Consider the following 25240-nt stretch of genomic DNA (forward strand, 5'->3'; position numbering starts at 1 on the left):
CCCATAAAAACTTGAGGTACCGGTACTGTAGTAGGAAGGCAGGCCTGAGTCAAGTTCTGACTCGAGGTCGCGGACGTCATCGCAAGACCACCTTTGTGTTGACGCACCGTAATCTTTGATGCGCGATTGCGTTGCCGCCATCCACCTTGCATCCAGACGTGAACATCTATGCTCTTGTCGTTTCGAGTGACCGCCATGCATGATAAATGACACGGTGCTCGTTGTTGCCGTTGATGCGGTATCTCCATCGTACCTCCGCCGCCTTTCGCTTGCCTTGAGACCCGGTGCAAATGTCAAACCTTTCAAAACACATCATATCCAATCGGAAACCGGATCGTTCATATGTGTCTGCACATCCACATAGTTCATTCCAGTCGACCGAATAAAATAAGTTCCACATCCACCTCTAAGAACACATACGACCGGGTGCTAGGATCCGAAAGTGCACTTTTGAATTTGCACTCGGGATCCCAATTAACAATGGAAGCCCTCTACGTGCGCTATCTCATTCCGCTCAAGAACTACCTCATGCTCGACTGCCTCGGTGGTCCGCGCCCGCTCCAGCTGCGCTACGTCGTCAACCTCCAGAAAGGCGGCACGTTTCCCGTCATGCTATGCCTCATGTACTACTTCGACAACTGGTCCATGGCCGCGTGCCTCTATACAGCGAGTACAATACAATCTGCACTACTATCTTCCGGATCTTGACATCAACGCTGTGTAGACCATGGCTCGTACGGCCTCGTGTGGCTCCTGAAGGACCTCATTCTGCCCGACAAGGCGTGGACACCGTACATTACGATACCGTCGACGATCGTGACCGCGCTCGTCCTCGTCGGGTACTGGGGCGCCGGCTACATTGTGATTGCGCATCGCGTCGACGTCGCACCGGGCCTCACGTGCCTCTGCACGACCATGAACATCCTCGGCACCGTGCTCATGATCGGCGCCGACACGCAAAAGTTTTCCAGCTCAAGTACAAGCCTGGCTTGATCGAGTAGGGAGAGCGTGCATCTGACGGTGCGGATGATGATGGACTAGGGATGGCTGGCTCACGTGGAGCCGCAACACCAACTACCTTGGTGAGATGCTGCTGTACCTGTCCTTTGCGCTCTGGGCCCGCCATTGGTTTCCGTTTGCTGTGCTTGGCTGCGTGTGGAGCATTCTCTTTTTGTCCAACATGACAGCGAAAGAGCTCTCGTTCTGCAAAAAAGTTGTTTTAGATCGAGGCGATGGGAATTGAAGGCTCTGTATTAGGAAGGCGGCCCGGCGTACATGGCCCGTACCGGATTCCTCTTTCCCAATGTCATGGGTTGGTGGACGCACTTTATGGCGCGAACGCCCAAGACGCGCACGAGTTGATTGTGCGATCGGAGATTTTCTTGCTGACAAGTGTAAATATTTGGGAATGGAAGAATTCTCATGGGGCAGAATATGTAGTTAATCGGACCGCCTCCGATTTGTGTGAGACTGGGTGCGCTGATGGCAAGAAAATGAAAGTTGACGTGAGCGACAAAGCGAGCTATAAACACCACACAACTGTTTCTAAAAGTAAAAGAGGTTTTTGTCAGGCGGTTCATTACCAGGATTACCATAACGGATTTATTTTCTCATCGTCTTACATGATAGTGTTTTCGTTTTGGTGCTGGGCCTGTTGACTCGTTTTCGTTCTGGAGGCGTGGAGCTGGACGGTTGGATGAATAGTTTTCATTTTGGCGGCGTGGCGCGTTGGATTCGATTGATTTGTTTGGGTCGATGCCTTGGATTTCGGGGTCGGATGATATGTATCTTGATGCTAAACGTTGATGGCTGAAGGTTGATGGCATTGGCGGTGGTTGTGGCGGCTGGCTGATTTGTGCTCTGTGCTCTTTTCTCTGTGCTCGGTGCTCATGTTGGTTCTGTGTTGGGTCTGATGTTGGTTGTGGTGGTTGTTTTTGTTGTTGGTTGGCTAGAGCGTCGTCTTGCTCGGATACGTCGTCTTGTACAGCGTGGCGATGACGTCCTCATCGCTTAGCGTTACTTGGTCTGATGGCGCGGCTCGCAGCAGGCGAAGGCGTCGACTAACGAGGCTTCCTTCTGCCGCGGCCGCGCTTCTGAGGACGCAGCCACGCGCCGGTTGGTTTCGCTTGCGGAACGGCTGGAAAAACGCAGAATGAAACAGCCACATACACATCTGCAGTGTATTTTGGTATTTTGGTTCACCGCATCGTTTTTTCTCGACGCGTTACAGCCGTTGAACAATCACGGCAACGTTCGCTACCCGAGTGCGGTATGCAGGTGCCTCGTGGCCCGAGGGCGTCCTTGCTCCCAGAGCGCGTCGTGACCTTCAACAAGGTCTCGATCGTCTTCTCGAGCTTCTTCCTACTCAACCTCGCCTCCATGTACATTCCGCCATCGCGAGTCTATCTCATCTGTCGCTTTCTCTAGGCCGCTCAAGGTGTATTTGACCGAGTCGCTCCCGTGGATGTCGCATGTGGAGCCCTCAATTGATGTCGTTCCAAGCGCCAACGAGACGTTTGCTGCGTTCAAGGAGCGGGCGCTTGCCGTCTACACGACTCGGTACACGTCGTTTGCGCACACGAACAGCTTCAACTACTTTTACGACGCGGCCGAAGGCGTCAATGTCCTTCATGGCCCACTCCAGCGCACAACCGAAGCAGCATTTACCTACGAGGCCCTGCCCGGTGCCTTCTTTTACTCGAATCGAGCGCGTCAGTGGGTCCGCGACATGAGCCTCGGCAACCGCACTACCTCCAGCACCGCACTCGTTCAGCTTGGCACACGTTTTGGCTCCCCGTCGACCATGGCTGCCATTTGGACCGACGCACACGATAACGTGTTCTTTGCGGTCCAGATCTTCCGTGGCTTCAAGGCGTGGGGCTACATCAAGTTTGTTTTCGATTTGGCATGACGCTTCGTATTCTGTACCTTCTCTGGACGACGTACTATGTCCATTATCGATCGTTGGTGGCTCAGCTGCAGCGCTATGGCACATGTGGCGAGAGCGAGCGACTGGAGATTATCGTCGGCGACCCGACATGCCTCATTCTCCAAAACACGTGGATCTGCCTTTTTTTGTGGTCGATTTCTGGTGCAGTCCGCAACTGGCTGCCCATTCGTTTGTCCGGATCAACCAGATTGCAGATCTCTGGGCCTTTGCCGTCTCGACGTTGTATCTCTCACGAACTGTCTGGTTTGGATACCTTGTGCTGAATCTCAGTGGTCGTGTCTTGAGACGATGTGCGCTCGAGTCGTGGTGCGCCCAAGCCGATCCGACCGGCGTTGCGATCGGTGTGGCACTGACCGTCGGGCCGCTAACATATCTTCAACTTCGGTCGTCGTTCTTTATCGACCTCTACCATGTACTCTACACCTGCTTCTTGCCCCACGACAAGCAGTTGGACTACACGGAAGATGTTCCGCCCGCCATCTTGTACACCATTGTCCTCGGCGCGCTTCCATTGGTGTACACCTTTTCGGTGCCCGCACTCAAGCGCATGCTAAGACAGTTCGTTTGTCGCCTGTGGTTCCGGCGAATCCATTCCATGGCCAAATCGTCCCGGCGACGTCTCTCGCGCGTCGTCTCACGCTCATCGTTATCGCTCCGTGCGATTGATGGCGGCGCGTGCGCTCGTTTGAGCTACAACGACTGGAAGCACCGACTGCTGCTCGGTCTCATCTTTGGCTGCTGCTGCTGTCGAAGAAAGCACCGGTTGCCCAAGATGTTTAGAGGCGGATCGATCTACAAGCTCTTTATGACGCACCGGCATCTCCAGTGCAACGCGGCTTTCAGTTTTCGCGGTAGCGACTGCTACGTCCTCTCGCATACGCCCAACACTGTCATTTCGTATCGCCTCAGCTTGAGCGACGCAATGTATCTCGAACATCGAACCGACATTGTCCTGAGCACCTCGAGTAGCAAGGCGTTTGGACGACTTGTCATGCAACCGAAGGGCGCGATCGAGGTTCAGGTTGGTGCGGACCGCTCGCGCTGGATCATGTAAAATGTAAATCGACTGCGTTCTGTGTAATTGAACAAAATGCCTTTTGCGCGAAGCGTGGCGTATTGCGGGTTGCCGACTACTCGAGCACCCAACCGAGCACGCCACCGCAGGATTCGCACAATACAAAAGACGCCTCCGTCGATCCCGGTCCCGAGCTACCACGACAGACCAGCACGAGCCGACCACACCAAGGTTACTACTGCTGGCTCACAACACTCTGTGCCCACCTTACAGCACGGCGGCATTGTGCTCTAATTCGGCCAGCAACCGCAGGAATGTTGTCACACTGTTTTTAGCGACAACTATCTGCGTTTGTTGACACTACAGGTCGATTATACACCTCAATTCTAGTACTCCAACTACGCCTCCCTCACCGGGCCTGTGGCGCTCCTCGCTTGCCGTGTCCCCGGTGCACTTGAGCTCAAATGCATCAACACGATGTCCTGTGTTTGGCTACGGTTTGCTGCAACCGCTATTCGCGCTATCACTCATGTACAGCCTAGCATTTCCCGCACTGCGCTTTCTGGCGCGGTCGTTGCCGGGTCGTGGATGTTCCTGCAGTCTTGACCGTGACTTTTCCCAAGCGGCATCTCTCGCGCGTCAATAGCCAATCTTCCACTAAACTCCGTGTGAAGCGAGTGCTGGACGGTGGTGCGCTCAGTCGCTTGAGCTACAGGTTGCACGGCAGCTGGAAGCACCGCCTTCTCTTGGCGTGTATTCTTGGCGGGCGCAAGAAGCGGCGGGTACCCCAAGCCTTTAGAGGCGAATCGATCTACAAGCTCTTTACGACCCATCCCCTCCTTCAGCGTTCATTTTTTCGAGGCAGCGACTGCTACGTGCTCTCGCACACATCCAACGGCGTCATCTCCCACCGCCTCAGCTTGAGCGACGCACTGCACCTCGCAAATCGGACCGATGTCGTTCTCGACACGAGTCACGCCACAGCGTTTGGTCAACTCGTCGTACATCCAAATGGGAAAACCATTGGTGTGCACTTGAGCGCTGGACAGTCCCATTGGCTCCTCGTACTACGGTAGCAAGCAAGTAGTGTTATGCATGAGCCGTACAGCAATCTCAAACGACGCAATCAATGTATGATTCATTTTCGATACGTGTGGACTTCTACACAATGTTGCTCGAGTACAAGGTAGGAGTAGGCGTTGTAAGGCAGCCGTAGTACATCATCTCTGCACTCTGTCGTGCTAGCTGTTGTACGATTCAATAGCTCGATACTCGATCACGCCGGGCTTGTACACTGGGGATGAAAGAATTTCCGCGTCTCGGTGTCAATCATGAGCTTCTTGTCGAGGATGCTCATACATATTTAGTCGTGCGGAGGCTCGCGAACCTGCAACGACGCGGTGCGCAAGTGGTACTTCCATGTGCTGCCAGGAAGTTGATTGTTTGCCGTCCAGAGAGCACCCAAGCCATTGCCCAATTTGCAGTCCGTAGCATAATGCTAATAAATCCACCTCGTCCACCACCAGGCTGGCTACATTCGGTGTTCTGCCTTTGATAGAGAAAGACAGTAGCCGTGTAACCATCTTGCAGTTGTCTCGTTGCCTCGAACCTGCACTCAATCTGGCTGCTTGCGTGCGGTCAATCGAATTCTCTGTGGCTGACTGCGCGACTCGAGCGGCGTACAAGTACAACGATATCGGCGCTGCGACCATGCTTGCATGCGTGCAGCCCAGCATGCTAAGGCATTACTTGTGCCCTCGGTGTATTACTGGTTGCACCACCTGTTGCACCACCCACTCGGTGCATTTGACGCTCTGTTGGCTTTTTATCGTTTGGACGGTGCTGCAGCAGTCGTAGAAATTCCGCTCTGCTCGTGTTCAAAAGAGCGCCTTTCCAATGAGTGGCGTCGGGTTGATCTTGGGTGACGCTGGCACGGGCGCGCCGCTGTCAAAGAAACTAAACTCATAGTCCGAGTCGCGGTGCTCCGTCTTGCTGCTGGCGAGCTTGGCGCGGTTCGGGAACAAGAGCGCGTCTTCCTTTTCCAAGAGTGCGTGCACGAGCAGAAGGTACTCCTTGAGCGTATCTAGAAAGCGTTGCGTCTGGCGGTGCTTGGAGGCCGCGCAAAACTATTCCATGCCATCATGAGACATGTCAACTATCAACGTATCAAGGCCGACCTGGATGGCGTCGTCCTTGATAATGTAGCCGATACCAAACCCCTCGGGCACGACCGGGCCAAAGCCAAAGAGGCGCAGCGACGGGTTGCCGCAATTGCTCGTCGAAATGACACTGCGTCCGAGCGTGCGCCACGCCGCGTCCTTGAACAAGGCGGCTTCCGGGAGCTGGTTGAGCGAAGCGATCTGCTGCAGCGCGTACAGATGGCGCTCGATGCCGTTGCCGCCGGCGCTGCGCTTGACGACCTCCGAGTGCGACGCCGTCGCCTTCCGGAGTGCGTTGAGCTGCTGGAGCTCGTTGCCGTTGCCGCCGCAAAAGAGCTCAATGAACGCAAACGTCTCGGGCGTCATGGACCGAATCGCCTCGGTGCGACTAGAGACCGTGTGAAAGATCAAGATATTAGACATCTTGGTACGTACCCGTGGAGAAAGCGCTTCGTCATCGCCGGTTCGTACTGGTTGACGGCCGTGCCGTACTGCATGTAGTAGGCGGCAAGAAAGGCGACTTGAACAAACGCGTCTGGCGAACACTTGTGCTTGACGATGAAGCGCTTGCCTGTATCACCAAATTTGGTGAATGCAAACGTCGCGATGATCAGCGTACCATAGTTGCGGAATTCCAGCACTTTGACTTCGTTTTGGCAAATGAGGTCACTCAAGCGCGCCTCGGCATAGCTAGAGGCGCAGAATTCAAACGTCCGCTTGATAGGTTGATAGAAATCGCACCGGACGCTGAGCTGGAGGCTGCGCGAGAGCTGCCACTCGAGCTTGTGCGGCGTCATGTACAGCGACTCGGACGGCGGGCGGTACGCGCTCTCGAGAAAGCACTGCGTCGTACCACTAATGCTCTGCGCAAACCTAACACAAAAAGATGATAAATCGCACCAATGAAATCAATTCCTACCGGATGACCGTGTCCGTAAACACATCCGAGACGAAGCGAAGGACCGTATGACCATCGACGACCGAGTGCTCAAAGTTGACGCCGGCGACGCCGTTCTCGCACACGATAATCTGCAGCTTGTCGTACCACCGGTTCATGCAGGACCCAACCTATCAATGTATCAACATGTATCGACGCGCGGAAGCCAATCCAATGCATACCTGGCGGTTGTGCGACGACGTCTCGTACGTGCCGTGGAGCATCGTCGCGGCAAAGTCCGACGGCGTCGGCGGACTCGTGTGGTCCAAGCACACGAGAAAGAGTGCGCGGTCAATCTAGGAGCATTGATCCAAAATTGATACAAAGTTGATACAAAAAACACAACTACCATATCGAGCGTCGCCGCGTTCTCGGCCTGGAGCTCCGTGCGCAGGCGTGCCCACTCGACGCGGTGCTCGGTCGTAAAGACGCCGACGGCCGAGTCAGCGATGTGGTCGTCCGAGCATTGGCGCGCATTGGCGCGGATCGCGCGAAGGTTCTCGGCGATTTCTTTTCCGTGATGGCCGGCGTGCCGTCTTCCCAGACGACGTCAAACCAGTAAAACTGGTTCCTACCCATAAGGGGTGATCAACCTCGCCGTACACGACATATGGGATGCTTCCTCGTACCGGCAGAGCACGACAATGTGCTTGGCGTCGGGCGCGACCTTGACGTGGTCCTTCTCGCGCGTCGGAAGCCGCGTCGCGCCAAACAGCATGCGGAACTGGTTCATGCAGAGCGGCGTCTTGCGCACAACGTCTGGCGGCAGCGTCTCGCGGCGCAGCGCGTGGATAAACTAGATATGACAAAGTTGTACATATCCCATAGACACATGATGTACGTACCTTGAGGCTGCTCAAGATGAGCGACGACGCGCGCGGGATCTGCTTGGCCCGCGTCGGCGTCGGATCGTCCTCGAGCACGAAGAACGGATTGACGTTGAGGACGACCGACTCCTTGTAGTTGAAGTACGCCTCGTACCAGAAATCCTCAATGAAGCTGTTCTTGTCGGCTGCATACGCCTGCAGCTTGGCCTGGAGCGTCGGGCCGTCCGTGGCGAGGAAGGCCTCGGCTGTCGCGCGAGTCGCCGCGTGGGCCTCGGGCGACTGCAGCACGCTCACCGTGCGGAGGTAGTTGGCGATCGTCTCTTGGAGGTCCGGGATCGGCAGCTTGGGCAGCGACGCTTGGCCTGCGAACGTGGTCGGCTTCATCGAGGACCCCATCGTCGTCCAAGTTTCGAAATGACACATGCCCGGCGATCTTGCACTTTCGTTTTATTGATATATTTTATTCCACATACAAACAACAACATAAGAACGATGCAATTGAATCGGAGGTGGCAGGGCCGCCTCGGATTGGCTCTTCGTATCCGGACCAGCTGCATCGTCATGGTCCCACCTTGAAGTACGACGTCGTGGGTGCTGGGTCGGAGCCTCTTGACGGAAAAGCGATGAGGGTGGCAGCTATGGACGCCGACGGATACTTCATTATGCGCAGGACTATCTATGTACTCGATGTCGTTAGCAAGCGATATCCACGTCGGTTTGGGCATGGAAAGGTTTTGGATGTGCGCCCATGGTTACGACGCGACGACAGTTTGCGGAAGCGTCTCGGACGCGGCAAGGTCGGACAGCGGTGATGTCGAATGGGTGCGTGGCTGGGTGTACACTTCGATCCCACGGTGTACTCTGATTCAGGACGAGCTTTCTTGGCGCATCTGGTCGCCACTTTGATACCATGCGGGTTGCAGTTGGGAAGAAGGGGCGCGGGATCCTTGGCGTTCACTTCAACGACGCTCAGATCTGATCTATGCGCCGTCTATGAGCACGAAGGATCTCACTCTTCGCGCCGGATCCGGGCACCAACTCTTTTGAGTTTGCTGTTTTCAGCGCCCAATGTATATGCACCCAATGTGTTTGCGAGTTGTCATCTACACGCGACGAAGCGTCTTGCATCAGTGATGCATGCAGCACTGTGTGCCTCAGGTTCCTTGGCATCATGCATCTCGCGGGAGAGCACGCGCCGAGGAAACCGCTAAAAAAGGCAAGGGTCGTGTGTACATGTACCATACTGCAATGTGTGACGGAAGCACTAGACGACCAAGCCTTCTACCAGCTCCCCAAGAACCTTTCAAGGGATATCTAGCCTCTACTAGGTCTACCATAAAGGTCTACATAACACGAAGACTTGTATTTGAATCAATGGTCTGTAAAGGGACTCGACTGCGATTAAAGAATCCAGCGAGAGCGCCCTTCACCAAAGTGGACGCCAATCGTGCCATTCGCTTCTTGAACCAGTCGTCCGAACGCTGCACCAGGACAGAGACCGAGAACGACGTCCGTACGGTGCTTGAGATACATTGCGTCGCTCAAGCTAAGGCGGTGGGAGATGACACCGTTGGATGTGTGCGAGAGCACGTAGCAGTCGCTGCCGCGAAAACTGAACGCCGCGTTGCGCTGGAGATGCCGGTGGGTCGTAAAGAGCTTGTAGATCGATCCGCCTTTGAAGATCTTCGGAAGGCGCTCTTTCTTGCGTCTCCAGCAGCCGCCAAAGACAAGGCTCAGAAGCAATCGGTGCTTCCAGTCGTTGTAGCTCAAACGAGCAAACGCACCGCCATCCACCGCGCGGAGCATCGATGTCGACCGCGTAATTACGCGCGAAAGGTGCCGCCTCGACGATTTCAGCCGCGAAAGTGTGCTTTGCACCCACACGCGGCGGCGACTTCGGCGCAGCGCGCGTTCAAGAGCGGGAAAGATAAAGCTGTAGGTCAATGGGAGCGCGCCGAGAAGGAGGCTGTAGACGCTCGCTGGCAGCGCACCCTCGATGGCATTGAACGAGTCACTAGTCGGCAACACCAAGGTAAAAAGGGCATGGTAGAGGTCGATAAAGAACGACTGCCGAAGCTGGTAGTACGTCAGCGGCCCAACGACCAGTGTTACGCCAATTGCAACGCCGGTTGGGTCGGCTTGGGCACAATGGAATTCAAGCCCACATCGACGCAAGACATAGCCGCTCAGATTGAGCACGAGGTATCCAAACCAGACAGTTCGCGAGAGATACAAGGTCGCACAGACCACCGTCCAAGAGTCGAGTGACTGACTCAGTTGCAACACGCTTCGGCCCACGATCTCAAGACTGCACCAGAAATCAATCACAAAATAGATGCAGATCCACGTGTTTTGGAGAATGAGACACGTCGGGTCGCCAACAATGATCTCCAGCCGCTCGCTCTCGCCACATGTGCCATAGCGCTGCAACTGATGTACCAAGGATCGATAATGGACGAAGTACGTCGTCCAGAGAAGGTACAGAATACGAAGCGCCATAGAAAAGCGAATAACCAACTTGACGTAGAGCCATGTCGTCGAGCCGCGGCTCAGATGCGCGGCAAAGAACACGTTGTTGTGTGGATCAATCCAGATGGCAGCATGTGAAAATGAGATCCCGAAGAGCGTACCAGACTGGACGAGTGCGGTGGTAGAGGCGTTTCGGTTGCCGAGGCTGGCGGCGCGCATCCACAGCCGCGCTCGTTTCGAGTAGAAAATCGCGCCAGGCAGATCGACATAGGTAAACGATGCCTCGCTTAAAAACTGCAGCGGACCACAGAGAACGTCAACGTCTTGCACCGCGTCGTAAAAGTAGTCGGAGCGGGTCAAGTGCACACCCAACGTATACCGCGTCGTGTAGTCGGCAAGGGTGCGCTCCTCAAACGTAGCCAAAGTCTCGTTGGCGCTGGGTGACGTGCCAGCCGAAGGCTGTATACGAGGCAGCCACGGAAATGGCTCGGTGAAGTACGCCATGATCGGCCTACACAAACAGGTACTTGCGATAAGACATCGATTCGTGATTGAGCGTTGTGTACATGGACGCGAGGTGGAGTAGTATTGAAGTCGAGAAGACGACGGAGACCTTGTTGAATGTCACGACGCGCTCTGGAAGATGCGACGCTCTTGGGCCTGACCGGATTTGCATGGACCAGTGCCGTCGCCCAGAACAGAGACTGGTACAATTACACAGTTGAGAGAGCTGCGATCGATCTGTTTTGTCTTATATGCCCGTCCAAAATAGATCTCGCGTTTTGGCACTTGTTCTTGATTGGATACGAGGATAGAAGCAGAGGCTCGCATTGGATACTTTAGTTGACATTCCCGGCGGTGTTTTGCCACGAGTGGTGCTGCGCAACCAAGAGTACAACACCAGACGGCGACGAGATATTGGATGCACACACAAACGCGACGCTGAGAGCATGATGCCCGAGATTGTCGTCGATACCATCAAGGCCATAAATATCCTCGAAAACATTGCTGTTATGGTGCTTCGTGCTACATATAGAATAGGGTTTCAAAACACGGTTAGATCTCTGGCCGAAACTACAGTATATTTATATCGTAGCTCTAATTCTGGTTACACATGCGATTCATTTTGTCTTCTGCCCGTAGTAGACCGCCCGTAGTACTCACGTCGTACGCGATTGACATGTGAACAAAATGAGCTCTACATCTGCGTTCTCATTGGTCAAGTGCTGAAAACGACACCCGTCAACGCCAGGAGTTCACGCAAAATGTGAGAGGACACCCAGCCTAAAGGACACCCAATGATGCTATAACCGATAGGGCTCGGCGCACCCGACGTCAACCCATCGGTACAGCGGCGAAAACGACTCAGCGAGAGAAATATCGACTATTAGCTCGTACCGTTGTGCACGCACACAACAACCAATTGGCCAAGGTGGCGCCAAGAAAGGCGAGTGTTGCTATGTCTCCGTCGTTGGTGAGAAAGCGAGCGCGAGCAAGGCTAATTCCGCGAGTAGTAAACGTGACAAAAGACAGCTTTGCCGGCCTCTTTGGCACACCCACTCGAACCCTTTAGCGTTACTTTCGCATGCGCGATCGCTCTTTTGTCGCATCATGGAAGACGTCACGAGCATGACGACCACTTTTTCGTAACGAGAGACTATTATTCACCATTCAAATTGACCAAACGATTTGTTCGCACTTGTCACTGCACCCAGTGTACCTTGCCGCGGCCCAGCGTCACCACAAGCGACGCGGTCTCGGGCGCCAATTCGATGTGCCCAAACGCGCGCTTGTAGGTATCTTGGGTGCGCAAGTGCGGGTGGTGGAGGTGGAGGCAGTCGACCAGACTCAGACGGTACGAGAGGACCGACGTGGGCGCGTGCGCAATCACATAGCAGTCACTCCCCCGAAAACTGAACGCTGCGTTGCGCTGAAAGCCGCGGTGCGTGTCAAAGATCTTGTAAATCGAGCCGCCGAGGAAGAGCGCTGAGGCATGCTGCGGGTTGAGTGCGGTCAGGATCGTGTACAAGCACCGATGCTTCCAGTCGTTGTAGACATATTTGCCAAAGTCGTCGGCGTGGTGCGTCAAGCGCCGCGCAACATTTGGTTGCGTGGGCCGCACACGGATCGAGCGCGCTTGGCGCCGCAGCGTTCGATGTGCGCGTCGGTGCAGCGCCAGCGCGATGGGTTTTCCGAATCCATAGCTGATGGGCAAGAGCCCAATTAGAATCGAGTAGAGCATGGCGGCGAGGAAGTCTTCCTTGTAGTTGTCGATGCGATCCTTTGGAACGATGAACGTAAAGAGGAAATGATAAATGTCCACAAAAAATCCAGTGCGCGACTGCATGTACGTGACAGGACCGACGCTGAAGAGCACCGCGACCGCGACTGTCGTCGGGTCGACTTGAGCAATGAGACGTTCGAGGTGGTAGCGGCGCAGGGCACGGCCCGTGAGATTCAAGAGCAGGTAGGCAAACCAGACAGTCCGCGAGAGGTAGAGTGCGGCGAGCGAAAATGTCACCAGATTTTGCAGTTGCGACAGACGCACAAAGCTTTGGCCGACAATCTCAATACTGCACCAGAAATCAACGACAAAGAGACCGCACACGAGCGAGTTTTGAAGAATGAGCGCGGTGGGGTCGCCGACGACAATCTCGATCCACGTGGCGTCTGTTATATTGGGCACGCCGAGCGCGCGCAGATTCGACACGAGCGTGCGATAGTGGCGATAGTAGGTCGACCACATGCGTTCCAGGATGACACTGGTGAGCCCGATGCGGTACGCAAATTTGAAGTAGAGCCAATGGGTCGAGCCCGGGCTGAGCTGCGCGGCAAAGTACAACAGCATGGCGTTGGTGGGTGGTAGAATCTCGACCCAGACGCCCGAGACGGACGACGGTTGACCGAGGAGCGTGCCGACTTCAATGACCGCGAATGTAGATGCATTAGTGGGCCCGGTCAGGAACCCTTTGACCGTGCGGCGTGCGCGGCGGGAGTAGAATGTGGCGCCCGGGAGACCCGCAAACGAAAAGTCCTCGGGCTGGACAAAGGCAATGGGCACCCAGATAACATCGAGGACTTGTGCGGGGTCGAACGCATACTGCGTCGTCAAGTCCAGTGAGTTGTTGTTGTAGCGACTGCGGTAGAATGCCAGGGCGTGGGCTTCGTACATTTCAAAGGTTTCGTTGGACCTGACTTGCACGCCGACGGTGGGGGTGGGTCGGTGCGACCAGGGAAAGGCTTCCGAGAGGTAGGCCTTCAGAGGCCTAGAAACCGAATACATTAGGTCAACGAGGATGAGGCGAGCTGCTTACATGGCGGCAAGGTTGAGGAGAAAGCAAAAGCTAAAAACAATCGAGACTTGGTTAAAGCACACGACGCGGTGTCGCCCCGTGACACCGACCGCGAGCGGCCCGTCCATGCTCGCCTTGCTCATTTCCAAGTGGGGAACGGCGTTATTTAAATGGCGAAACGCTTGGCATTTGGCACATTATGACCCGGTTGCATCTGATGCCACCGGGTCATACGAAGCGTCGACAAAAGTTCCTTGACAACATTCATCGCTTGCATCCTGGCTTGCGTCGTTGAATGAGAGGCATGCAAGCAATGCACAGAAGCGCTCTGTGACTCGGGATACAGTGTGTTTCAGCATCTTTCCGGTGTCAGCGTGAGCTCGCATCGCGCCGGTACTCCATGCGCAAGCTCTCAATAGATCGACTTCGGCCGTCGTGCAGCACCACGTCCTATGCAGACAGCCGACTTCCGTTTCTGCTCTTTGGGTCGATGCCCGTGGCGTTGTCTCTTTGGCAGTCCCGCTCGACCGCGGCGCAACGGCTTGGGACTACGTCAACTTTGGGTTCGATTTGGCATGACGCTTCGAATTCTGTACCTTCTCTGGACGACCTACTATGATCCTTGGTGCTTCAGCTGCAGAACTATGCCACATGTGGCGAGAGCGAGCGGCTGGAGATTATTGTCGGCGACCCGACGCGCCTCATTCTCCAAAACAAGTGGATCTAGGGCTTTGGCGGATCAGCCGACTCTCGAGTCGACGATCGCATTGGCGATAAAATAGCCCGATAGCCATGGGGCTAGGTTGACACAAAATTGATTGGATTCGATTTTTGTTGCACAGCCCTGTTGCACCACCATTATCTGCTTTCTGACGAGCTTACTGTCGACTTGGAGCGTCCCTTCCGACTGCAATCACTTATTTTTTTAACAGTCCTGGTGATGCTGCACATCGTTGTATACGATCGGCACATCACTTTTTCCAGCGTGCGGCGCTGCATAGTGTCTGGACGTCTCAATCGTGCCTTGGAGCAAGGCTGGTCCGGAATCGTGTCACCTGATGGGACACCGGCTGCATTTGGTACGACAATGTACGTATCGAAACCGTTTCTGTATCAAAATAAACTTTTCAATCAGATCTAAAGCATGCAGATTGCGCCGGGCACAGGCCCTGGGATGGCGCTGCGGCTCGTCCGCTTCAACAAGACGTCGATTCTATTTTCCTGCGCTTTTCTCCTCAACCTCGCCTTGATGTGCTCTTCGTGTCATCTACCTTCTCTCGTCTTATCGATCACTTTGTGTAGGCCCCTCAAGGCCTATACGACCGAGCCGCTGCCGTGGACGCACCTGGTCGAGCCCACCGTCAGCGTCGCCGTCGGCCCCCACGAGACGTTTGCCGCCTACGAAGCGCGCACCATCGCGTTCTACCGGCCGCTCTATACTGCGCGCGAGGCGACGACCGCCTGCAACTACGTCTACGACACGAACCAAGACGTCGACATTCTCTGGTGTCCGCTCGAGCGCGCCACCAACTCCTCATTTACGTTTGTGGGCATTCCTGGCTCGACCTTCTACTCGATTCGCGCGCGAAATTGGGTGTTTGCAGCCAGCGTGGGCCTCCGCAACACCTCGACCACGGCGTTTGTCGAGCTCGGGACGGTCTTTGGGCTGCCGTCGTCGGTCTCGGCCGTTTGGATCGACGGCTATCACTGCATTTACTTTGCAGCGCAGCTCAGTCGCGGCCCGCGCGCGTGGCTCTACTGCAAGTTCGGTTTTCGCGTCGGCATGACGTTGCTGATCTTGTACCGTCTCTGGACGACGTACTATGTGCATTACCGGTCGCTGGCCAGAGCGTTGCGGCGGTTTGGCGCGGGTGGCTTTGGCGAGCGGCTCGAGATCATTGTCGGCGACCCGACATGTCTCATACTCCAAAACACGTGGATCTGCGTGCTTTTTGTCATTGATTTCTGGTGCAGCCTTGAAGTCGTTGGGCAGTGTTTCGTGCGCATTGGCCAGACCCAAGATTTGTGGACGTTTGCACTCGCAACCTTGTATCTCTCGCGGACCGTCTGGTTTGCGTACTTGACGCTCAACGTGAGTGGCTACGTTCTGCGACGATGTGCGTCCGAGCATCGATGCGCCCAAGCCGATCCGACCAGCGTCGCGGTCGCGGTCGCAATTGCTGTCGGGCCCGTGACGTACCTCCAGCTTCGCATTCCGTTTTTCATTGACGTCTACCATTTTTTGTTCACGTGCCTCTTACCGCCCGAGCGGTACTGGGACTACAAGGAAGACGCGCTGCCCGTGCTCTTCTACTCGATGCTCATCGGGTTCCTACCGCTGGCGTATGGCCTGGGGACGCCGATCCTGCGCAGTGCCCTGCACCGATTTCAACGTGTGGTGTGGGTGCAGAGCACGGTCGCGGCCGTCGACCACTCGCTCCGCCGCCTCTCAGTCGTCATGACGCGGTCGCTACCAAGGGCGATGACAATGGTGGACGTCGAGGACGAGTTTGGCCAAGTGAGCTTCAACGACTGGAAGCACCGGCTCTTGTTCGCTTTGCTCTTTGGCTGCTGTCGCCCCAAGCAGCGAGTGCCCAAAGTCTACAAGGGCGGGTCCATCTACGTGCTTTTCACAACCCATCGCCATTACCAGCGCAACGCGGCGTTTAGCTTTCGGGGAAGTGACTGCTACGTGGTTTCGCACACGACGACCAGCGTGACGTCGTACCGCCTGAGCTTGATCGACGCGCTGCACCTGCCACGTCACGCCGGCATTGCGTGCGGCGTTCGTCCGACCTCGGCGTTTGGACAGATTGTCTATCGGAAGGACGGCATGGCCACTCTCGAGTACGGCACCGACGGATCGCACTGGATTCTCTAGTCGAACATGCCACCGGAATGATCGGTTGTCACCGCCACAGCATTGTGAACCAGTGTACAGATTGTCTGACTGAAAAATGAAAGACACAGCATACTACGTGGCAATCTACATAGGGTGGCACTCGAGTCAATAGTACTAACGTTTTCAATGCCGGCGGCATGTTGATGGCGGGGCATCAACTACCAATGATAGCGGCGACAGCCCACGTCACGGCCTTCCTTGTCAGCTGCAACGAGCAGGATGTCATCGATACTAGGTGGCCATAAACTACACCTCATAAACAGCTCCTAATGACGGCTCCTATCGGCAACTTGCCAGACACCATGCGCAGACACCAGTTCAGACACGGGTCTGATTGGGGAACCAGATTGTAGCCCGTAGCGCCATCAAGGACCGGCGTGGCACGGATCTCTCGATAAAGATTCTCTCGGTACGCATCTGCTGCGACTATGGTAGCGTGTCCTGTGCGCATCCCTCTCGACGTCTGGTAAATTGGTTGCTTTCGGAAGCGTGATCGAACCCGCCGGTTGAACTTGGTGCCATAAGCTTTGCCACCGCTGATTTGCGAGTGCGTGGCCTTACGTCAACGGCATTTTAGCCAATCAGCGTCGTCGGCGGACGCATGCCACTGTCTATTGTTTTGTTTCTCTACAGTCACAACTTGGTTTTTGTATTCGGAATAAAATCCGTTTTGAATACGACAAGCCTGACGATGTTGCGGCGCTTGGCCAATCGGCAGCAATTTGGTCATTTGAGCTTTTGCCAACGAAACAAAACACGATGGCCGGTCGTCTGCGCATGATGTTCCTCGGGCCGCCCGGCGTCGGCAAGGGCACGTATGCGACGCGCATCGCGCCCAAGCTCAGCATCCCCACCATCTCCACCGGTACATTTGGTCGCTAGCAACACACAAGTTTTCTACGATTACTTAGGCGATCTTGTGCGCGCCGAGATCAAGCGCGACTCGGCGCTTGGCAAGCAGATCAAGGACTACAGCAGCCAGGGCAAGCTCGTACCGGACGAAATCATCTTGACGATGGTGCGTCAACGCCTTCAGGAGAAGGACGCGCAGAAGGGCTACATCCTCGTACGATAGATTTCAAACGACGCCCAAGTCCTCACATTGCATACTGTCCATAGGACGGGTTTCCTCGCAACGTGAGCCAAGCGATTGAATTCGACAAGATTGCGACGCTCGACTCGGTCGTGAACTTTGAGCTCCCCGAGTGGGTTCTCATTGAGAAGCTCAGCGGCCGCCGGTGCGTCCTTCTGCAGGGCAAGAGCCAACCACTTATGCGGTGCCTCTAGCGTCTGTGACTCGTGCGGCACGGGCTACAACGTTGCCGATATCAACAGCGGCGAATACGTCATGCCGCCGTTGCTTCCCAAGGTAGCAGCACTCGCCATCGACCGTTTGGTCCAATGACACAATGTAGGCCGAGTGCACGTGCGACAAGTGCGGCAGCAACAAAATCGTCCAGCGCGCCGACGACACGCTTGAGGTCGTCAAGCACCGGCTGCAAGTCTACACGGACGAGACCGAGCCGCTTATCCAATACTACACCGACAAGGGTAGGCCAGTCAAATTGACTGCCAGATCTGAGCGACTTGTGATCGGTGGCACTAGGCATTCTCAAGAGCTTCCACGTCAAGAAGGGCCTCGCGGATCTTCCTCGCATCAACGCCATGCTCGGAATTCCGGAAGAGAGCAAGTTGTAAATGATGTTATCCATGGATCTCGTGTCCACCGTCGCGGTAATACAGCAAACCGTGCCGAACTGCAGAATCCTAGCAAGTCATTCGTTGATACGACCATCGTGCGAGCCGGAATGGATCATGTACATCAACGAATTCGAAAAGTCAGTAATCAAACAGACGCCCATACATCTCTCGGGGATCGCAGCGGCTGACCTTGCCGCCTGCATCCAGTCGCGCAGGGACTACGTCGTTGTACGCTCTTGCATTTTTCTCATCGACCTCAAAACCGCCTTGCCTTTGCCCCCTTTCTTATTTTTTAGAACGTTTTATAGCCTCCTGGAGACTCGTCGTCAGGCATGTACTGGGATGAAATAGTAATATTCGCGGTAAATGTGAATACTAGTATCAACCCCATTGACAACGGACCGCCCGTGCAAGGGGAAGCTTACATGGAAATGTATTATACCCGTGGCCCATACTACTGCCCAATGGAAAAACATAATGCGCAGTGCAATGGTCGAAAAATCGCCCACAAGAATGCGCGTACAGACGAGATCGAACCAATCAATCATGAAAAAACCATCCGAGCCTTCATTTTTCAGTCAGCATGATCACCGTTCCGCTGCACTCATTTCACAAATGACGCTTGTCGGCTGCAGCGCGGGTCGGTCATCCGCGTCGTCGCGCCTCCCAGCATGCTGCCATCCTAAGCCAAGCGACGATCGAGAGTGCGAATGCAGCGCTGACAGCGTTGGGGCTTACACTCACGTTTGGCGATTACATTTTCGCGTCGGACTCGCACTCGTCCTCCATCGACGACCGGATTGCTGACCTGCATGCTGCGTTTCGCGACGAGACCGTCGATGATATTATTCTCACGGTCATTGGCGGCTGCAACGCCAACCAGCTTCTCAGTGCGCTCGACGATGACCTCGTTCGGTCCCATCCCAAGGTGTTTTGCGGCTACTCGTACATTACGGCGCTTCACAATGCGTTCTTGGCCAAAGCCAACCTCGTCACGTTCAGTGGTCCGCACTACTCGACGTTTGGCATGACGCACGGCCTCGACTTTACCATCCAAGAGTTTGTCCGCGTCCTTTTGTCGACACCACCGGGCATTGAAGTCGCGTACGCGCCAAGCCCTACGTGGCGCAACGACCTTTGGTTTCTCGACCCGACGCCCAAATGCGAGTTTGAAAATACCGCCGGCTTTGAGATCGTCCGCAACGGCGTCGGGTCCGGCACGATTCTCGGTGGCAACCTCAACTTGCTCCGCGGCACGCCGTACTTTCCATCCCAGTTTACCGATGTTGTGCTCTTTCTCGAGTGCACGGGCGCCAACGATTACGCGACTTTTGACCAGCTTGTGCAAGCGCTTCTGCACATGCCCGGCTTTGCCGCGACGCTTCGAGGTATCGTGGTCGGTCGCTTTGAGCTCGATTCCAAGATGGGCGCAACGGCATTGGAGACGATCTTTCGCATCAAATGCGAGCTGCCGCCGACGCTGCCCATTGTGTACGGCGTCGACTTTGGCCATACGACGCCCCACACGCTGATTCCGATCGGGGGTCCTGTACGCTTGACACGTGCGGCGATGTGCCGTACCTTGGCATGGTGTGGTACGACTATATGGTAGTTCAGACGGGTGCATTTGACGTTTAACCCTAATTAAATGAGCCGTTTCATCGCGCTTCTTCCTTGTGTTCTTTGTGGCACATGCCGAGCGTTGCCTTATTATGGTGACCTTCTTCAGTGACATTCGTTTCCGGATGGGGGGGATGTCCGGATAGAAAGAATCGGCGCGTCGGGATCGAACCGGCGACCTCTGGAGGTGGAAGCAGGAATCATACCGCTCGGCTCAAGCGGCCCCCCCTCGACTATATGGTTTAGAATCGACTGTCTACGCTGGATCAAAGTAACTCAATGGAAACTTGTTCCTTCTACCGAAACGATGAGCTCCCATTTCGCTGTTGGGAACCTCTAGAGGGCACGCATGTATAGTGTGCCGGCGGCTTGGAGACCTCTCGCAGCAAATGTATCGAGGACATGCGTGTCTTTCGAAGTCGGAGAGGGGCTCGCAAGCCCGTCGTTGGCGCTTAGAATAGGGTGTCGTATCGTGCCCACTTGATTACCCACGTCGATGCCTCCATCCGCCCGAGACTTCTCGTAACGCGTACAAAGAAACGAGCGGGTTGACCTTGAAGAAGGTGGCGGCCGAGATCGATCGTGCAGTTGAAACTTCCACATCAAACATTAGCCAATCAGCATGCCGCATCGGCATCATCAGGCCAATCGTACGTCGCCAAATCCGAGGCGTGACCAATCAACGCATCGCGCCGGCTTAAAATAGCGGACCAACGTAGCCGGTGGCCATTGTTTTCGAATTCGATCGCTACATGACGCAGGAGCAACCATTCCGCATTTACAAACCACGAGACGAATATGAAGGCAACGGGCCCCGTCGTCGTGCTGGACGCTGCCAACATTGCGACCCTCGTGCGCGGCACGGTGCGCATCGATCGCCTCCAGAGTGCATTGGATCACTTTGACGCGCTCGGCGTGCGCGTCATCGCGTTTGCGCCCGGCTATTGGCTTCGGTCCAAGACGTCGACGCCGCGGACGCGACAGTGCTCTCCTGAGATGGAAAACGACCAGCGGGCCGAGATGGCGCTGGTCCAGGCGCTCGTGGAAGCCGAGAAGATCGTGTTGACACCGCCCCAAGCCCACGACGACTTTTTCATGATCGATTATGCCATGAAGCACAACGGGTATGTGGTCACAAACGACATGTTTCGCGACCACGTGGCCAAGAAGGTACCTTTCATCTCCCAATTTTTGCATCTTCCAAATCAATCCTGGATTTAGATGCAATTCCACGGCCGCGAGCTCACCGAGGCGTGGATTCGAAGCAACTGCATCACATTCACCTTTGTCGGGACCGAATTTCTACCCAGTGCCGAGCATACGCAGCGTTTGGGGGCGAACACACCACGGGCCCCGCAGCTGCTTAACTCGACCAATGGCAGCAACAACAACAAAACCAACGCTGTGCCCAAACCTATGGTCGCCAAGGAGCCAAGAATTTCCAACAACCGTGCTCACAAGGTCGCACTTCGTGTCGACACGGCGCCCTCGACCAAGGCGGCGGCGGCCCCCGAGGAAGACAGTGATACAACCACCGAGCCGTTGCGACGCCCCAAGCCCCGGCCTGCCTCGGCGTCGACCCGCAAGCGAGGCAAGGCGCCAACGCCTCGCAACCACGCGTCGCCGTATGCAGCGGCTACGAACGTGTACAAGGCACTCGAAGACGACACGTCGTCGTCGTCAGCAAGCGACGACGATAAAGGACGAGCGGCGACTTCAATTCCCACTGATGCTGAGACTTCGGGGTCGAATACGCTCGTGCACGACTGGATGATGTTGCAGCAGATGATTGCGCAGCATCAAGAAGTGTCGCCACCGCCGTCAAGTACGAGCGCGACGTCCAACACGGTGACGCCACTGCCGACACGTTCAACGCCCCGGGCGGCGACGAAGACCGGTGTTGTCTACCGCGGTACGCTTTCTTGTCGATGGATTTGGTATGAAATGGCAAGCTGAGCATGAGCATTAGCGCTTGATTCGCAAGCCACCAACGACGATGGAGTTAGCCCACGACCGACACGCCGCCGTCGGCCTCGGGGCCCCCTGGCCGCGTACTCGTGCCGGCGACAAGTGTGTAGCTCATACATCAAGACCATAGCGACTAGATAACGGACAAGGACCTATAATTTATTTTGACGATGTTGTACATAGTTTAATGGCATTCAACTCGACCCTACAGAGATGTCGTTCAGCGTTTGACGGGTCTGCCATGGGTAAAATGTCCATGCGTCCATGCTCCTGTACTTCCTGGAGTGGATCGTAGTAGCGAGACATGGATATATTGGTGGCCTTGCTGCAAAGTGGTGCTTCGGCTCCTCCAAAACACGTGTCCGCGCGCGCATCAGATGGAACTGGACACGTTTGCAGCGGCCCTTGGACTTGAACGGTTCGGTGTCTTGACGTACCATGCGTCGTAGATCCCGCTCTGATCTCCACTGCTCGCGTCTTTATCGCAGCCGAAAAGAAGGATAAGATCTGATTGTTCGTACGTGATCGGGCGTGAGGCTTCAAGCAAAAGGCACGACATGGACCAACGATCCGGCCGTGCTCTTTATCAGCAGAGACTTCCATCCACACGTTTCTCACAACAGGTCTTCTTCTATCGTGTGGTTTGACTAGACGTACCCCACCCCTATCCAATCCAATCGAGTTTCGAGTACACGAGAGATGTATGTGCACTACTATATATATCGGTAGCCCTTCCCGTCCCGACGAGGACAAGAGTTGAAATCGAAACATGCGAACATAGGAACGAGTTCCGATTGAAAAATGGCATTACTATTGCCACAAAAGACACAGTGTCCATTGACACAGTCTGGCTACCATACAAAACGGTACAAAGTATACAACCAAAACATCAGCGAGCTTCTTAGCAGCCACGGCCGCCGGCGATGCGAAGGCACGACGTGGCTTTATAGAACGGGAGGATGTTGGTGACAATCGAGTAAATGAGGAGGAGCACGAAGCTCACGACCATGACGGCGCCCGCGACTTTGCTCGACTCACCGCGACGCTTGAGGAGGTGCACGTGGGCTTTCTGGCGCGGAAAGAGGCCCAGAAACGCCAGCGAAAAGAGCTTGGCACCGAACGAAATGAGGTAGCAGTACGAGACTTCCCAGCGCACAAAGGTGTCGTCGACTTGGATGTCATTGATCGAGACGCGGAAGAACGAATCGACCGTCTTGTAGAGGACCGTGCCAAACGGGACACCGAGGTTGCCGCACGTACCCGCCAGTGCATACACAGCGCCTTCGTTGCCCATGTCGGCAATCTCGACCAAAGGGTACGCGCCTGAGAGAAAGACGATGGCGCGCGGAATCTGGAGCAGCGACTTGCCAATGACAAAGTAGTAGGGGTTGCGGATGACCGCCCAGACCGACGTGAGCTTGAAGATCGCGTCAATCGAGACGAGCGCGATTGTGCTGCAGATAATGGTCCGGCGCCAGTCCCATTCAAGGGTCCACTTGCCACGGAAGTACATGACGCCCGAGTAGAGGCAGCCGCCGAGAATGCCGACAGGTCCCCACACGACCTCAAACACCGGGTCGAGCTGCAGCCACAGCGTCTGGATCGGTGTCGTCACGGTCTCTTCAAAGAAGAGAAAGATTTGACTCAGAAGCAGGTACATGCACAGCTGCCACACGACGCGGAGCTGGATGAGCTGCCACAGCGAGTGAAAGTAGCTCGCGAAGGTAAACGGCCGCACCTTTTGCTCGACCATCCAGAACGCCGATGTCGTCAAGCAAATACCACACGGCACGAGGAGCGCGCCATACACGACGTTTGGCGTGATGCTCCAATCGTAATGACCGGCGTATTGAAAGCTGTTCATGCAGAGGCCAACGCCGATCTGCGGCAGAATCTTGGTCGAGTCGCGGACCACGTAAATCATGGTCTGGAATCGACCACGCGTCGCAGCTGGCTCGCGCTGGGCGTACTCGACCGTGAGCCCATCGGAGGCGCAGACGACCATGACCGAGCCAAAGGTGGCAATCGCCGACAGCATGACAAAAATGCCAGCGCTGTTCGGCGCCGAGAGGTTCATGTACAAGCGCTGGTCGTCGACCGAAATGTTGGCGACCGGCTTGTTGACGAGCGACGCCTTGCCATAGTACGGGTCGGGAAATGGCAGAAAGACCATGATGAGGCACGCGATCGAGGCAATGAGCCATCCGAGCATGATGTATGGGCGCCGGCGGTACCCGCGTACGGGGATGCAGTCGGAGAGGAGACCGAGGAAGATCTTGACGCACCAACTGAGGCGCATGAGCGCTTGGTACGACTGCACTTGGTAGCCTTGCATGCGGAGGTAGTTTTGAAACACGGGGTACGCCATGGCCGGGAAGACGCCGAGGAAGATGCCGACGCCGGCGTACTGACTCAGCACGGCCCACGCTTCGGTCGATGTGAGCGGGACGGCGCCACCGTCGCGGAGCGCGCCGTCGTGGCGCTCCGTGTACGTTTCTTGTGGGTCGTCGTAGGTGCAGAGCTTGCCGAGGTCGAGCACGGCCGTGTCCGTGTCGGGCGACGCGTGGTACTCAAACTCCTTTGGGTCCAGCAGCCACACGCCTTGATGCCTACTAGTAGGTGGTGTCTCCGACATGCTGCAAGAAGGAAAATGAGAGCTTCTGGCATTCGCACCTGGTTACAGGGTACCGTGCGGCCATCACAACACATGTTGAGGTCAAGAGGGGTCTGTGTCGCGGCGAGATTGCTTGCTACGCGCGTCCAATGGCACCAAGGTGCTGGCATGCCCATGCTATATAGAGGACGCAAATCACAAAGTATGGGCTCCAGCAGCTACACAGCCTTTTATCCTTGCTGTCGCTAGCGTACAAAGCGTATTTGGCGTCGATGGGTAGTCCGAGGCGTGTAACGTCTCGGATTTCGTGCGCGATGCGTGACGTGTGCGGTACCCAGCGACGTGACGCTCGGATCGCGTTTACAGCTGGTGCCAACGGCCATACTCCACCTTCGCCTTGGTTGGCGACCAGATATTTGATGCCAACCAACCTTCCAAAACTGGCGGTCTGCGATTCTTCAACAAAGCAATCGCGCGTCGACGTGGTCGAAACGGCAAAGTCGAAACGGCAAAGTCGGAAAGGACGGCCTCTCGCGCGACTTGAAATGACCAACTGAGGAGCGTGACGTGAGCCGTCGTGGCAGCTGCGACGGTGACAAGGAGCCAGCGACATGGCACCCAACGGCGAGCACCCACAAGTGTCCACGACGACCAGACGCAGCAGACCTGCGTCGTGAATATTTCTAAATCTTGATCAGAGCGCCAGTGCCTCTACTGCGCCTTTCGACGATGCTACAGTAATACAGCAAGCTACCTTCACTTTCTGGCAAAGCGTCCCACGGCTT

At 55.6% G+C, this 25240-nt stretch overlaps 9 protein-coding genes across 9 annotated transcripts; 5 read left to right on the top strand and 4 right to left on the bottom strand.

Moving 5' to 3' along the window:
* Window positions 1-480: 480 nt before the first annotated feature.
* Window positions 481-1362, top strand: SPRG_08101 (hypothetical protein; the record flags this gene model as incomplete). The annotated part of the gene is made up of 4 exons (XM_012347069.1): window positions 481-670; window positions 725-962; window positions 1042-1213; window positions 1258-1362. 4 exons carry the CDS (start codon window positions 481-483, stop codon window positions 1360-1362), a joined length of 705 nt encoding a protein of 234 aa, XP_012202459.1.
* An 839-nt stretch (window positions 1363-2201) lies between these two features.
* Window positions 2202-4004, top strand: SPRG_08102 (hypothetical protein; the record flags this gene model as incomplete). Its single annotated transcript, XM_012347070.1, has 3 exons — window positions 2202-2381; window positions 2428-2889; window positions 3098-4004. Exons 1-3 carry the CDS (start codon window positions 2272-2274, stop codon window positions 4002-4004), a joined length of 1479 nt encoding a protein of 492 aa, XP_012202460.1. The 5' UTR covers window positions 2202-2271.
* Window positions 4005-5842: 1838 nt separating this feature from the next.
* On the bottom strand, window positions 5843-8284 carry SPRG_08103 (hypothetical protein; the record flags this gene model as incomplete). Its single annotated transcript, XM_012347071.1, has 11 exons — window positions 5843-6091; window positions 6143-6512; window positions 6560-6695; window positions 6744-6814; window positions 6866-6997; window positions 7044-7192; window positions 7244-7357; window positions 7411-7560; window positions 7608-7632; window positions 7691-7857; window positions 7907-8284. The coding sequence occupies 11 exons, from the start codon at window positions 8282-8284 to the stop codon at window positions 5843-5845; spliced, it is 1941 nt and encodes a 646-aa protein (XP_012202461.1).
* A 1005-nt stretch (window positions 8285-9289) lies between these two features.
* Window positions 9290-10966, bottom strand: SPRG_08104 (hypothetical protein; the record flags this gene model as incomplete). Its single annotated transcript, XM_012347072.1, has 2 exons — window positions 10924-10966; window positions 9290-10868 (listed from the first exon to the last, which is right to left on the bottom strand). Coding segments are annotated over exons 1-2 (1581 nt in total). The 5' UTR covers window positions 10926-10966.
* Window positions 10967-11998: 1032 nt separating this feature from the next.
* On the bottom strand, window positions 11999-13790 carry SPRG_08105 (hypothetical protein). The gene is made up of 2 exons (XM_012347073.1): window positions 13672-13790; window positions 11999-13623 (listed from the first exon to the last, which is right to left on the bottom strand). Exons 1-2 carry the CDS (start codon window positions 13776-13778, stop codon window positions 12060-12062), a joined length of 1671 nt encoding a protein of 556 aa, XP_012202463.1. The 5' UTR covers window positions 13779-13790; the 3' UTR covers window positions 11999-12059.
* A 1004-nt stretch (window positions 13791-14794) lies between these two features.
* SPRG_08106 (hypothetical protein) lies at window positions 14795-16611 on the top strand (the record flags this gene model as incomplete). Its single annotated transcript, XM_012347074.1, has 2 exons — window positions 14795-14901; window positions 14953-16611. The coding sequence occupies 2 exons, from the start codon at window positions 14795-14797 to the stop codon at window positions 16529-16531; spliced, it is 1686 nt and encodes a 561-aa protein (XP_012202464.1). The 3' UTR covers window positions 16532-16611.
* A 700-nt stretch (window positions 16612-17311) lies between these two features.
* SPRG_08107 (hypothetical protein) lies at window positions 17312-20086 on the top strand (the record flags this gene model as incomplete). The annotated part of the gene is made up of 7 exons (XM_012347075.1): window positions 17312-17417; window positions 17464-17618; window positions 17672-17790; window positions 17840-17921; window positions 17968-18103; window positions 18159-18246; window positions 18941-20086. The coding sequence occupies 7 exons, from the start codon at window positions 17312-17314 to the stop codon at window positions 19863-19865; spliced, it is 1611 nt and encodes a 536-aa protein (XP_012202465.1). The 3' UTR covers window positions 19866-20086.
* A 561-nt stretch (window positions 20087-20647) lies between these two features.
* Window positions 20648-22045, top strand: SPRG_08108 (hypothetical protein). Its single transcript, XM_012347076.1, has 3 exons — window positions 20648-21043; window positions 21095-21785; window positions 21843-22045. The coding sequence occupies exons 1-3, from the start codon at window positions 20672-20674 to the stop codon at window positions 21980-21982; spliced, it is 1203 nt and encodes a 400-aa protein (XP_012202466.1). The 5' UTR covers window positions 20648-20671; the 3' UTR covers window positions 21983-22045.
* A 697-nt stretch (window positions 22046-22742) lies between these two features.
* SPRG_08109 (hypothetical protein) lies at window positions 22743-24476 on the bottom strand (the record flags this gene model as incomplete). The annotated part of the gene is made up of 1 exon (XM_012347077.1): window positions 22743-24476. The coding sequence occupies one exon, from the start codon at window positions 24474-24476 to the stop codon at window positions 22743-22745; it is 1734 nt and encodes a 577-aa protein (XP_012202467.1).
* Window positions 24477-25240: the final 764 nt, after the last annotated feature.

The sequence above is a fragment of the Saprolegnia parasitica genome (genome assembly GCF_000151545.1).
Source record: "Saprolegnia parasitica CBS 223.65 unplaced genomic scaffold supercont2.33, whole genome shotgun sequence".
Lineage (NCBI taxonomy): Eukaryota > Oomycota > Saprolegniomycetes > Saprolegniales > Saprolegniaceae > Saprolegnia > Saprolegnia parasitica.